The sequence below is a fragment of the Hyaena hyaena genome, unplaced genomic scaffold (genome assembly GCF_003009895.1).
Source record: "Hyaena hyaena isolate Hyena2069 unplaced genomic scaffold, ASM300989v1 scaffold_13, whole genome shotgun sequence".
NCBI classification, from domain to species: domain Eukaryota; kingdom Metazoa; phylum Chordata; class Mammalia; order Carnivora; family Hyaenidae; genus Hyaena; species Hyaena hyaena.
The window spans coordinates 4,735,690-4,751,114 of NW_024080645.1; the positions used below are offsets into that span (position 1 = coordinate 4,735,690).

At 37.3% G+C, this 15,425-nt stretch overlaps 1 protein-coding gene across 1 annotated transcript in view; it reads left to right on the forward strand.

The window, feature by feature from the left end:
- ADAMTSL3 (ADAMTS like 3) overlaps positions 1 to 15,425 on the forward strand; it is a 293,055-nt gene that overhangs the window by 129,484 nt on the left and 148,146 nt on the right. The window contains exons 7-8 of the mRNA XM_039216731.1: positions 7,823 to 7,897; positions 14,992 to 15,149. Coding sequence (XP_039072662.1) covers positions 7,823 to 7,897; positions 14,992 to 15,149 — 233 coding nt within the window. The remainder of the gene's footprint in view (positions 1 to 7,822; positions 7,898 to 14,991; positions 15,150 to 15,425) is intronic.

The window sequence follows — 15,425 nt, forward strand, 5'->3', positions numbered from 1 at the left end:
TTTTTCAAAAACAATGAGTTGGCTTGTAGCATCCTCAAAATGTGACCAATGATTTTTTCCAGTGTTATTATGAGCTTAAGGGTTTAAACATATTTCATGTAATTTGCTCTGTTGCTCTATTGCAGTGATTATTCTTATTAATGTTCAAATTGTCACATTTTTGCCCAGTTGGATACTCTTATGTTGACTCTGAAGTCCCTTTCATATAACTCCAGTTCAGTTCATGTGACTCATGTCTTTAAGAGCTCCCTTACTTTTGTTATTTAATAATGGTCTGGGATTATCTAGTTATTTTCTGACCCAGACCTGGACTGAACCATTTCTTTAAAGAAGCACTGGTTCTTTTTAGTGGGAAATGGTATTTGGAGGCACCATATGGATGCACTGATACTCATTGCTATGGAGTTGGTTAGTATTTTTTGCATTTTCAGAAACAAATAGTAGAGTGTATGTATATATATATATATGTAATACTATATATTAATATATTAACATTTTATAAGTAGAATATTTATTAGCTATAAATTATAGTTAAATATATAATTAAATATTAATTACAATGCAGGGAAACAGTTTACTTATTTAGTGTCGATACTATCTGAACTTCTTTGGAGGTTATAGTTTTTTTCCCCTAGTTTTATTGAAAAATAAGTGACAAACATCATTGTGTAGGTACAACATGACTTACATATATTGTGAAGCGATTAACATAGAGGTTTAGTTAGCATTCATCTTCTCATATAGATACAATAAGAAGAAAAGAAAATTGAAAAGGGGAAAAAAAGCCTCCTTGTGATAAGAAAATTTCTCCTGTATAGTGTATATCACGGTTAGCTATAGTCATCATGGTCATTACATCCCTAGTCTTATTATCTTGGAAATGGAGTTTGTACTTTTTGATGACTTTCTTCCAGTTCCCCTTCCCCCACCCTCTGCCTCTGGTAATCACAAGTCTGATCTTTTTTTCTATGAATTTTGATTTGCTTTGTTTTGTTTTTAGATTCCTTGTATGAGTAGAATCATATAGTATGTGTTTTCCTCCATCTGACTTATTTCACTTAGCATTATGCCTTCAAGGTTCATCCATGTTCTTGTAAATGGTAGGATTTCCTTACTTTTTATGGCTGAGTAATACTCTAGTGTGTATGTGTGTGTGTGTGTGTGTATATATACATTTACATAGACATAGAAATATAGATAGATAGAGATATAGATTGACTTATATATGTTCATCTATTGATTTCCACATCTTGGCTATTGTAAATAACGCTGCAGTGGTCACACAGGCGCAGATAATTTTCTGAGTTAGTGCTTTCATTTCCTTTGGTTGTATTCCCAGAAGTGGAGTTGCTAGATCCTATAATTGTTCTCGTTTTAGTTTTTTGAGTATCCTCCATACTGTTTTCCATAGTAGGTGTTACAATTTATAATCCCACCAACAGTGCACAAAGGTTGCTTTCTATCCATATCCATGCCAGCATTCGCTATCTCTTGTCTTTTTGATTCTGGCCATTCTGACAGGCATGAGCCAATAGCTTATTGTAGTTTTAAATTGTGTTTTTCTGATGGCTAACAATGTTGAGAACCTTTTCAAGTACTTATTGGCCTTTCATATGTCTTTTTTGGAGATATAACTTTTCAGGTCTTTTGCCCATTTTTAAGATGGATTTTTGTTTGTTTTGCTCTTGAATTGTGTGAATTCATTATAAATTTTGGATATTAACCCCTTACAGATATATGGTTTGCAAATATTTTTCCTATTCCATAGGTTGTCTTTTCACTGTTTTGCTGTGCAAAAGCTTTTCAGTTTGATGTAGTCCCATTTGTTTATATTTTATTTTATTGCTTGTGCAATAAAAATCTTGACAAGACCCATGTCAACAAGCATCTATTCCTATGTTTTCTTCCAGAGTTTCCTGGTTTCACATCTTACATTTAAATCTAATTCATTTCAGGTTAATTTTTAAAATTTTTTTCTTTAATGTTTATTTTTGAAAGAGAGAGAAAAAGCAGGGGAGGGACAGAGAGAGAAAGAGAAGGAGACACAGATTCCGAAGCAGGCTCCAGGCTCTGAGCTGTCAACACAGAGCCCGACACAGGGCTCAAACTCACGAACTGTGAGATCATGACTTGAGCTGAAGTTGGACACTTAACCAACTGAGCCATCCAGGTGCTCCATTTAAGGTTAATTTTTGTGAATGGTATAAGATATGGGTCCAGTTTCATTCTTTTACATGTAAAAATCCAATCATTCCAACACATGTATTGAAGAGATGATCTTTTCTCCATTGAGTATCCTTGGCTCCCTTGTCAAATATTAGTTGACTATACGTGCTTGGGTTTATTTCTGGGCTCTTAATACTTTTCATTGGTCTATTTGTATTGTTGTTATGATATACCACACTGTTTTAATAACTGTAGCTTTTTAAGTATAGCTTTGAAGTCAGAAAGTTTGATGCCTCCTGCTTTGTTCTCCTTTCTCAGGATTTCTTTGGTTATTTGAGGTCTTTTGTTGTTCCATGTAGATTTTAGGAGTATTTTTTCTACTTCTGCAAAATATGCTGTTGGAATCTTAAAGGGATTGTATCAAATCTATAGATAGTCTTTGGTAGTATTGACATTTTAACAGTATTGACTCTTCCAGCCCATGAACATAATATACCTTTAGATGTCTATGTAGCTTCGGTTTCTTTCATCACAGTTGTGCAGTTTTCAGAGTAGAGATCTTTCGCCTCCTTAGCTAAATTTATTCCCAAGTATTGTTTTTGATGCTATTGTTAATGAGATCAATTTCTTTACTTTTTTCAGATTTACTGTTAGTATATAGAAGTGCTACTGATTTTTGTATGCTAATTTTGTATATCACGACTCTACTGAATTTGTTGATTAGATCCATGGGTTTTGGGTCACATCTTTGGATTTTCTGTGTAGTTGACACTCAAACAACAATGGGTTTGCATTGCATGGGTCTACCTATATGTGGATTTTTGTTTTGGTACATACAGTCCAGTCCTGTAAATGCAGTTCCTCTTGTTATGATTTTCTCAACATTTTCTTTTCTCTAGCTTACTTTTTTGTAAGAATATAGTCTATAATACACATAACATACAAAATATGCATTCATCAGCTGTTTATGTTGTTGGTAAGGCTCTGGTCAAGAGTAGGCTATCAGCAGTTAAGTTTTTGAGGAGGTTATAGGCAGATTTAAAAAAAAATTAATGTTTTATTTATTTTTGAGAGAGAGAGACAGCACGAGCAGGGGATGGTCAGAGAGAGAGGGAGACAAGGCATCCGAAGCAAGCTTCAGGCTCTGAGATAGCTGTCAGCAAAGAGCCCGACGCGGGGCCCAAACTCATGAACCGTGAGACCATGACCTGAGCTGAAGTCGGACACTCAACGGACTGAGCCACCCAGGTGCCCCGATTATAGGCAGATTTTTGATGGCATAGGTGATGGTGTGCCTAATCTCTGCATTTTTTCAAGGGTCTTTATATAAAATCATGTCACTTGCAAATAGAGACAGTTTTACTTCTTCTTTTCCAATTGTAATACCTGTTATCTCTTTCTTGCCTTACTCCTCCAGCTGGGACGTCTAGTGCTATGTTGAATACAAGTGGGAGAGTGAGAATCTCTGTGTTGTTCCTAATCTTAGAGGAAAAGCTTTCACCCTTTCACCATCGAGTATAATGCTAGCTGTGGGCTTGTCATATATTGCCTTTAATATGTTGGGTATCTTTCTCTCCCTAATTTGTTAAGAGTTTTTATCATGAGTGGATGTTGAATTTTGTCAGATGCTTTTACTCTGTTTCTATTGAGATGATCATGATTCTTTTATTCTATTAATGTGACATATCACATTGATTGTATGTTGAACCATCCTTACATCCTAGGAAAGTAAGTCCCATGTGATTTGGGTGAATGGTCATTTTAATGTGCTGCTGAATGTGGTGTGCTAGTATTTTATTGACAATTTTTGCATCTATATTCATCAGGAATTTGACCTGTAATGGAGTTCTTCTTGAATTTTTACTTAGTATACAAATAATAGCATTAAAATTTTTTTCTTTCCAATGTATATTTTTATAAGTTATTTATTTTCTAACTACAGTGAGTAAGAAAGAGAGTTCCAGAAGAGTATGGAAAAAAAATGATGATGATAATCCTCATTTTGTTCCTAACCTGGAAATAATTCTAATGTTTCACCATTAAGTCTGCTTATGGCTTCTGATTCTTTACCAAATTAAAGATACCTCCTTCTATTCCTGGCTTTAATAAAAATCTTATATGTATTCTGAATTTCATCAGATACCTTTTTATATTCATTTAAATGATCATAACATTTCACTTTTTTGATGTCTTAATATAACCAATTATATTAACAAGTTTTTATCCTGTTAAATCAATAGTTTTTAGAATATATTCTCTTTAGTCATGATATATAATTCTTATGATACAATTTTGGAATTAATTTGCTTTATTTTTTATTTTTATATCTGTGATCATAATAAAGATTTGATTCATCTGTTTATTTTTGTGCTGTATTTGGTTTGGGTATCTGAGTTATTTTAGTTGTATGTTACTGAGAACCTTTCACTCTTCATTTTATGTGCAACTTACCTATTTACTTAAGGTTTTCCAAAAGTCATCCAGTAAAACTGTTTGGCCCCAGTCCTTTTTGTTTTTTTTCCATTTTCTACCTTCTTTTGTAAAAAAATGTTTTTAGCTTTTTAATATTGTATTTGAAAAGTAACTCATCAGTACATTGTCATTATACAAAACTCAAAAAATACAGAACTATGTCCTTCTTCAGTCATTCCTGGAACTTTCCTCCCTTTCCCCAGAGTTAACCACTGTCAATAGTTTGGTGAAAACTCTTCCATGAATTTAAAGGATTAAGTAATTAAAATCCCACTCTGTTATTTACTGATATGCAATTGCACAATGTTATGCATTCCCATATTATTATGTGTATACCATATTATTCCATGCATTCATATACAATACAATGTATTATTATATATACATGTATTTATACAATACATATATTACTATAAATTACAGATACACGAAAATGCAGTACTTAAACAAGTGTACTGTATAGTGAGTTTATGCCTTACGCATTTTTGATGTGGTAAAATATGCATAACCTACAATTGATCATGTTAATCATTTTTAAGTGGATTGTTTGGTGGCATTAAATACATTCACATTGGTGTGCAACTATTATTACTGCTGTCTGTCTCCAGCCTTTCTCATCTTGCAAAACCGGAAGTGTGTGCCCACTAAACAAACAAGAACTCTCCATTATCTCCTACCCCAGCTCCTGGTACCTACCATTCTACATTCTGTCTCTGTGAACCTGACTGCTCATCCAAATGGAATTATATAGTATTTAACCTTTTGTGACTGGTTTATTTCACATAGCATAACATCTTTGTGGTTCATCCATGTTATATAGCATGTGTCAGAATTGCTCCTTTTTAAGGCCAAATACCATTCCATTGTATGTATTTACCACGTGGTATCTTTCCACTCCTCAGTGGGTGGACGCTTGGATTGCTTCCACCTTTTGACTGTTGTAAATGATGCTGTGAACACGGGTGTGCAAATATCTGTCTGAATCCTTGCTTTCAGTTCTTTGGGGTTTGAATCCAGATGTGGAATTGCTGAATCATATGGTAATTCTGCATATAATATTTTGAGGAACTGTTCTTCATTGTGATAGAACCATTTTATATTCCCACCATTGGTTGATAAGCATTCCGATTTCTCCTCACTCTGAGAGTTATTTTCTGTGTTGCTTTGTTTTTTGCTGTTTTTGATAATGGCCATCCTAATAGGTGTGAAGTGGGATCTCACTGTGGTTTTGCTATGCATTTCCCTAAAGAGTAGTGATGTTAGCATGCTTTTATGCACTTATTGACCATTTGTATATTCCCTTTGGAGAAATGTCTGTTCAAATCCTTTGCTCATTCTTACATTGGGTTGATTGGTTGCTGTTATTGTTGAGTTGTACAAATTCTTTATATGTTAAGGATAATAAGGTTATTAACCCTTTATCTGATATGTGATTTGTAAATATTTTCTCCCATTCCATCAGTTTCCCTTTTACTCTGCTGATAGTATCCTCCAATGCACAAAAGTTTAATTATGATATAGTCCAATTTATTTGTTTGTTTTCATTTGTTGCCTGTGCTTTTGGTGTCATATCCAAGAAATCATTGCCCACATATATTGTTTTTTAACTTCCCTTTTTAAGTCATCAGTGTGTATGTTGGCTTTCATTCCACATCAAGTCCTATGGCTTCTTATCATTACTTTTATGATGCATAGAGTATTCCTGAGTATGGGTATATCATTGTTTATTTCACCTCTCCCCTTAACAGTGGACACTTAAATAGTATTCATTGTTTTGTTTTGTTTTTTGCATGTGTATATTTTAGGAACAAACAAGCAGAAAGTCTGGAAAGAATATTTATCTGAGTGTTAAAAGTGAACATCTTTAGATCGCAGGATTAGAAATGGTTTTATCTTCTTGCTTATTTGTATTTAAAATTTTTCAATAATAAACAGATATTCTTATTTAATGAAAACTTATAAACAAGTCAACAAACATAGTAACATCCCTTTGATCCAATCATTTTGTCCCAGAGTTTATCCAAAAAAATTTGTTCTCTGGAAGTTAAACAAAAACAGTATCTGCTCCAGGAAATTCTTATCATTGATAATATACTAATATCATTTAGTAACAGACTTCATGTTCAAATGGGGGACTGCCGGAGTAAACTTTTATATATGAGCCCAAATTATCATGTAGCTGTGAAAGTTAATTTCAGAATGTGTAACAGCATGAAAGAAAACAAAAACATCTCCGAAGACTGAGATTTCCATGAGGTAATTACCTAGGCCAGAGATCGTCAAACTTTTTCCACGAAGGGCTACACAGTAGAGAGATTAGGCCTTGTGAGCCTTGCTTTACTCAACCCTGCCTTTGTAGGGAAAGCAGCCTTAAGTGGGTGAGTGTGGCCAGACCGGGCCCGAGGGCCCTAGTTTGTGGACCTTGCCTATCAGAGCACTTGGATGCTGCCTGGGGAGGGGGGCGGTACAGGTGGGAGGCCCATGCATTCATTTTAAAATTTTCTTTAATGTCTTTTAAAAATACATTTAAGGAGCTCCTCGGTGGCTCAGTTGGTTCAGCATCCGACTTTGGCTCAGGTCATAATCATGTGGTTCATGAGTTTGATCCTCCCATTGGGCTCTGTGCTGACAGCTCAGAGCCTGAAGCTGCTTCAGGTTCTGTGTCTCCCTCTCTCTCTGCCCCTCCCCTGCTTGTGCTCTTTCTCCTTCTCCCTCATAAAAACAAAAACCAAAACCAAAAAAAAAAAAAGTTTTAGGGGCACCTGGGTGGCTCAGTCAGTTAAGTGTCCAACTTCGGATCAGGTCATGATCTCACTGTTTGTGAGTCCAAGCCCTGTCTTGGGCTTTGCGCTGATGGTGCAGAGCCTGCTTGGGATTCTCTCTCTCTCTCTCTCTCTCTATCTCTATCTCTACTCCTCCCCAACTCACTCTTTCTCTCTCTTTCAAAATAAATAAATTTTTAACAAACTTTAAAAATTTTTTGAACGCATTTATATAAAATTATGAGTAGTATTAATATGCTTTATACACAGTAAGTGCTTTTCAGAGATTTCCTGATAATAAGACAAAAGTGTAGTTAAAGAACCATTTGCAAAGACCCCCCAGTTTTGATAGACTTGCTTATTTTGATAGGCCTTCTGCACACAAGTTTTACTATATTTGTTTTGTGTTCTTTCTTTCCCAGGGGAAGAAAATGTAATTGCTGTTCCCTTAGGCAGTCGAAGCGTAAAAATTACAGTGAAAGGACCGGCCCATCTTTGTAAGTACAATTTCATCTTAACATGTTTTTATTTCCCGATGGTGTATTTAGCCAAAAAAAAAAAAAACCCCAAAACCCCAAAAAAACCCAAAAAGCAACTTCCTTTGTGTTCTCGGGTAGGTAGGTAAACATCCCCAGGGTTTTGCCAACCACTCTGAAGTCATCTCTGTCGCTAGGGAATGATCGCTACCGTGAAGTTCCTGTTCTCGTAACCCAGTGCACGGAAATATACCAGTTGGAATTAATCCCCTTGTGGGAGAAGAAATCAAGTTACATTGAGGGTAAACTATTGTTATGTGTAGAGTAGAATAGGGTTCAAGAGTTTTCTAGAAATTTCAGCAGTTTGGGACAAAAATATTTTTTTAAACACAGCACTATATCAGTGATTATAGCTAAAAAGTATAAGCTTTGTGGCCAGCACATCGCAGCATCGGGCCCAGGGGCAGCGAAAGTAAACACGGGCTTCCCGAACACTGAATGAGAAATGACAAGATCGCCACTATGTTGTTTCTTCGGCCAGAGTCAGAGGGCATCTCCTCTGTCTTTGTCTTCTGTTCTCTTAGGACCTAAAAGAACAGGAAATACCAAAGTTTGTCTGCTTCTTTCCCAAGGTCTCCTTGTGGCCAGAGGCAGGGCTTTCTTGGTCTTATTCTCAGGAAAGTGGGTTTCTGCCAAGACTGGCCCCTGGCCTTGAAGAAGCTTACTGCGTTCGGCAATCTCGTTCCTTAAAAGTACGAAACAGTATTTATAACTCTTTTAAAGCCACACAAATCAAGGTCCACTGGATCGAGGTGGTACATCGTTTGCCATTTTTCTGAGCTGCTGTCCTAGATTTTTTATTATAAAATTTTCTCTGTGCCACAAGCATCTTATGTTTTTGGTTGCTTTTAAGTGTGTGTGTGTATGTATTTGTATATTTTCAATTCATTTCAACCAGAAATGTTCTTTGAGAAAAGTTTATGTCAAAATAAGTTTAAGTAAAACTGTTTAAGATCACCAATAATATAAGATATTAACATAATATTAAAAATTAATAATATTATAATTTAACATATAAATATATATTCTACTATATTTAGTATAATATTATAATTTATAATATTTATTATTATAGATTCATAATAAAAATAATAATATAAATATAATAAAATATAAATATATAATATAATAAATGTGTAATGTATATAACATATAATAATATGATAAGTATAAATACAATTAAAAATATTTTATTATTGTGCATATTTATTGTATGTGAATATATAATATACTTTTATTTAATATAATTTTGTAATTTATATTTAATATTTTAATATATATTATAACATAATATTTATAATTATATTATAAAGTTAAAATGCATTTTAATATAAGATATTAAAATCTTGAAAAAAAACAAGAAATTCTGCAGTACATTATGATCTAAATCAAGATCAAGAAGCAAGAAAATATCTTTGGGGCAGTAAGTGTGAATAATTGTTTCCAAGTCTTTTTTTTTTCTTGACCCTTAACTTTATTTTATGAATTATGACCAGAAGAGTGTAACCAATATTTTTTAACTACAATACCAAAATGTTTACAATTATATATATAATGGTTACTTTATTCAAAGCTTTCTTTGTAGGGAAGCATCAAAACATTCTCTAACCTTCTTTTAAAAATGGTTTAAAGCCTACAGTTCTTGATGAGAGTAAATCTTCATCCTTACAAATGTGAACTTGATTTTTGAAAACTGGTAAAAATCATTCAGGTCCAAGTTGTGTGAATCATTTGAGGGATCCCATTATAACATACAATTTTGGATTCAAAACTACAAAGTTCTGAATATTAATAGTAGCATATTATTCATAATAAACCCTAAAGTGAAACCAGCCCAAACGTCCATCACTTGATGGACAGACAGATAGAATTTGGCCTACATAGAATGTTACTTCGTTGTAACAGAGAATGAAGGACTGACCTGCACTACAGCGTGGATGGCCCTTGAAAACATGTGAAAGAAGCCAGTTGCCAAAGGCCACATATTACATGATTCCATTTATGTCTAATGTCCAGAATAAGCAGATCTACGGAGACAGAAAGGAGACTGGTAGCTGCCTGGGGCTGGGGGAAGTCAGGTTGGTGGGGAGATGGGGGTGTATGACTGCTCGTGCATATAAGGTTTCCTCTGGGATGACGAAAATGTTCTAAACTTAGATCGTGGTGATGTTTTCACAACTCTTTGAATACACTGAAATCGTTAAGCTACATTTTAAATGGGCAAATTTTATGGCATGTGAGTTTTATGGCATCTCAAAAGATGTTTAAAAAAATATTCAGCGACTGGGCCCAATTTTCTCAGGATGCTAAAGGCAATTCCCCAACATTCAGCTGCAAAAATAGGTTTGTAAGTTCCAAAACCAGAATATGTCAATGATAAACAGAGTAAGTAAAGATGAATAGTTTGAGGGAAAATATTCATTTGCATGCAAATATGTTCTGGCATACTAAATATAGCTTTATACTCTAAACTGGCACTGTTCCAAGAACCGAGCTCAAAAATGTTCCCATTTCTCCCAAGGTGACAGAGCTGTTGTTTAGAATACTTCTCCTTCTGAGCAGTCTTGCACTTGGCTCTGGAAGGGTTTCTAAAAGTTCTCCTTCCCTGCTGGTGATTAGAACTGGCCTCATTTACAAAGGATTTTGTTAACAGTTCTGAACATCTAAATATAGAAGTGGTTTTATTTTCTTGATTTATACAACTGTTTTCTTAATTTTTTATTTGAAACAAAGATATATTCCTGAAATAACGCTTCCCTTGCTGAAATAAATCATTCTTTTAAGATCTGTATTAACTGGGACCTTCCAAAAGGCTACATCATTAAGAACGGAGAACACCCAGTAGTGTTAATGTCCGTCTCTTTGCTGTGGAATGGAATTTAATTACAGAATGTCTGTCTTACCTACTGCCTAGAGGTGTTTAGATCCTAAATTTCCAGTTCTGTCCAAAGTCTGGCCCCGACATAGCCCCACATTTCCCTAAAACATCAAAAATGGAAGCCGTAAAAGGATTCCTGGGAAAGAGATTTTATTATAGCAAAGCTTCGGCATTAAATGTATTTGAGGAGCAGTAAACTTGAGAGGCTGAGATGTCGCGAACTGAAAACCTCCACTGTTGGGAAAAAGAGTCATTTCTGTTGCTGTGTTGGGGACTTTCCTCGTCCTCTAAGGTCCTGCCTGATGACCATGTGTAGACGTGTACAGTTGACCTTGAACAATGTGGGGATTAATGGCACCAACCCCTGCACAGTGGAGAATCTGCATAAAACTTTGACTCTCCCCAAATTTAACTACCAACAGCCTATGTTGAGCAGAAGCCTTACTGACAACTTAAACAATTAACACATATTTTGTATATTATTTGTATTACATACAGTATTCTTACAGTAAAGTCAGGTAGAGAGAAGAAGATATCAGTAAGAAAGTTGTAAGGAAGAGAAAATACACATACAGCCCTGGGACTGTGTTTCTGGAAAATAAATTCCTGTATCATTGGAGCTGCACGGTTCAAACCCATGTTGTTCAAGGGTCAACTCTAAAAATATAAACACAGATGCCTAGTGACCAAAGATGGATGGTGAGTGCAGTCACATGCACTATAAATACAGCGCCACTCGAAACCTACATTGAATGATTTCTAACTGCCATAACAGTGCTCAATGCTCAGTATCTTCCAAGACTTCCATGGCCTTGGAATTTAAGGAGACCTTTTGAGGATGGTTAGCAGAAGGCTACCTCTTGAAAGAAAGAAGCCTGGACTGGTCCTTCTCCATGCACACCCTTCCACTAGAAGCAGCTAGAAGCTTTCATCATCTTTGTAGATATTTCTCTTATAAACAGCTGGAATGGATCAGAATATTTATTTATTTTTAATTTTTTAAATGTTTATTTCTTTTGAGAGAGGGACAGTGTGAGCAGGGGACGGGTAGAGAGAGAGGGAGACACAGAATTTGAAGCAGGCTCCAGGCTCTGAGCTGTCAGCACAGATCCCGATGCGGGGCTTGAACTCACGAACCACGAGATGGTGACCTGAGCTGAAGTCAGATGCTTAAATGAGTGAGCCACCCAGGCATCCCAGGATCAGAATATTTTAAGGCACCATTATAGGCTTGTGAAGATCTAGGGAATTTGAGTGGGTCTTGACTTCTGATTCTACGTTTATGCGTTCGAGACTGCACATCATCTTTGTCTTCACCCTTCTCTGCAAACCTCCACCATTTTAAGCCTGAAGTGGAGAAGGAAGTCAGCCGTGGACAGCAGAGCTGAAGGCACATACCCTCTGCCTTTAGTGGTGGGTGTGTTTATCGGCTTCCTGGGGTCTCCACCCAGGACAAGCCCTCCTGCTGCTGAGACCATGGAGGGGTCAGGAAAAGCTCTATGAGCTGAAGGGCTGTGTGCACATCTCAGGAGCCACGAATCATACATCATCACAACATAGGGCTGCAATCAAATATAGTGGAATGTTCGAAATTAAGAAACACTTAAAAATGGTTTTATAAGTCAACACATCATCAGAATTGTTGGTTTCTACCTGCCTCCACCTCACCTGTGGATTCACCACAGCGGCTCTGTTCACCCAGATTATCTGAATCACTTGTGCCGTGATCTCCACTTTCATGAAATCCCTCCCCCTGTCTTTAGTCTCCCACTTTTGACTCTCTTACACGGTGGAGGTCGGAGAACCTGCCTTCCGCATCCTACATATGCAGCCAGCGTTTGTGACCTAGGGAGCTGGAAACCTTTTGAAGCAGTTGCCATAAAGAGGGTTTATCATGAGCATGTATGGGTCAGTGGGGGAAAGGAGTGGCTTGGATAATTCACCCGCCCTTGGAAAAGGGCAAGAAAAGTGGGTTTGCTCCCTGAAGTTCTCATACCCTTGCCGCTAGTGGTCTTGGACACTGAACAAGTAAGGGAATAGCTCTGATCCCAAAAAATAAAACATCAGGACCAGACTAACAGAACCCCTGGCCTTCAGTTTGTGAGGGTGGATGTCCTCTGGTCTTCCTTTCCTCCCGGATGCCGATGTCTCTGCTGGGACTCCATAGACCGGTGACACTTAGGAAGCTGTGATCCTAACATGGGCTGACATGGGGCTGAAGCCATCACGACCCCAGCACGGCCGTGGAATCCCTGAACACTATTTGAATTTGATCAACTCATTTCCGGCTGAACGTCGGGCCAGAAGCTCGGTGTCTTGGAAGCCTTCTGTGTGGATGGATTTTGTCCAATTCTGCTGTGTGTTTTGACATTGCCGGAATGCTCACCGTCTCTTCTCCTTTACTGCAGAGGGGTAATCCATGCAGTGTGGGGCCTGCTTAGTACCTCTAGTGTCTCATCTCAGTTTTACTGACAGCTCACATTGTAACACTCAGTTTTATATCTTCATCAGAACTAGGAAATGAATTTAATCTCACACTTTCCAAAACTCCACTGCAGTCACAGTGATCAAGGCCAACGTGGTTGGGGTTTTGTGTGCCTGGGAGTAGCCAGAAGTAGTCTTCGACCGCTAATGACTCCTGTAGATCAAGGAGCTCAGGTCCAGCCTGAGAAAGTTCCCAGGTTGCCTGTCAGGCATAATCAGGGATGTCTCCTAACGCCTGCTGTGCAGTCGTCCAGGGCTCTGGGGGTCCTGCGGATGCTCCAGAGAGCAGAGAGCATTCAAAGGAAACAGCCAAGCACAGCCACATGCAGATCGCAGCTCCCAGAGCCTGATGGTTTTGTTGCGTTTTCTCAGCTTTCCTTGGGGTCAGGTTCTGTTGTCTCCTTTGTTCAAGGTAGTCAAAGAGCCATCAAATATGCATGAACAGAGTGTAGGTTTCAGAACAGAAGAAGATCTGTGATATTGTCTGTTCTGACCCCACATTAGAAATGAGGCAGTGAAAGCCCAAGGCAGAGGCAGGAATAGAGCTGAGGTCAGAAATGCACAGGCCCCAGGCCCTAGCCACGCATTTTATTTAAAAACAAAAACAAAAACAAAAAACAAACCTCAGACCAGAAAGAAATAGCATTTACAAAAAGGAGGAGAGCTGTTTTGGTTAAACTGTTGACATTTTTCTGTAGGGGATTTGAAAACCCTTCTGTTCATATGAAAGCAAATGTGAATGAAGAGATAACATATGGGAGAGAGAGATCTTTGTGGTGATGAAATCGCTCTGTGTCTCCATCCCGGTGATGGGTGATAAAAGGGCATAGGAACGCACACATTGTACCAATGTCAATTTCCTGGTGTTGATATTGCAGTGTAGTTACATAAGATGTAACTGCTCCTTTGGGTAAAACTGGATAAATGGTGCATGGGACCTCTCTAGTATTTTTGCCACTTCCTGTGAACCTATAATTATTTCAATATGAAAAATTTACTTAAAAAAAAACAAGCAAGTTTGAAACTCATGCTGGTTTTGTCCAAATAAAAGTCTGGGCTTGAGATCTTCTCAACGGATGATAAAATGAGTAACATATCTTTACTTTGAATAATAGCGGCATCATGAAAAAGTACGAAGAAAGAGATGTTTTCTCTTTCCCCTTCTTGTGGAAATGGCTCCAAATTGTTGAGGAGACCTAACTGGACCTAATGCCTTTGTGGACGACTAAAAAGCTTACATATGTATTCTACCAAGCTGAGTCCATGTAAACTAAGTGGCTATGTTGATATTGTGTTGCTATCATTGTGGTAGGGTCCCCTCTCTAAGGAGAAGGAAAAAAAAGAAAAACTCAAAGCAACCTGGCTCCGTGCATATGTGACAACATCCCTCATGACCTTGTAACATGAGACCACTTAATCAGACTGCATGTTTGTGTGTTACCGTATTTGGGAGACAAAGAAATAGAAAATGTATTAAAAAACTGTGCCATGTGGCGTTCGGGGCTCAGTTCTTCAGGTATGAACCCAACTGAGCAGTGGCGGCACGAATAAAGTTGCTTCCTGGACAGAAGAGGATTCTCTGTGCGAGAATCCTGCCACATCACATGCTGTTATTTGTAGTGAAATAATTTTGGAAATAGAATGAATGCTTTTAAGATAGTTCTCTCATTTAAATTCTGTTTTTAAATTTTAGTTATTGAATCAAAAACACTTCAAGGAAGCAAAAGGGAACACAGCTTTAACAGCCCTGGAGTATTTGCTGTGGAAAACACCACAGTTGAATTTCAGAGGGGCTCAGAGAGGCAGACGTTTAAGATCGCAGGACCTTTGATGGCCGATTTCATCTTCAAGGTAGGATGAACCTCTTCTCTAATGTCCTGCGTCTGAAGCTCAACACGTCTTGAGTTTTCGAAACCTTGAGTTTGTTTGCCAGGAAGTCATCAGGAATTGTTTCTACACAGAACGTGTATCATAAATATTTCCATCTTGGTGGTGTCTTCCTAAAAATTGTTCATCTCCCTCCAATTTCTGCTCCTCAACCCCACGAGTTAAGAAACAAACCTCACTTTGGTGGGGGAGGGGTTGTTTTCGCACGTATAGGCTCTGGTTGTGTTCAGTTTTGAAGCT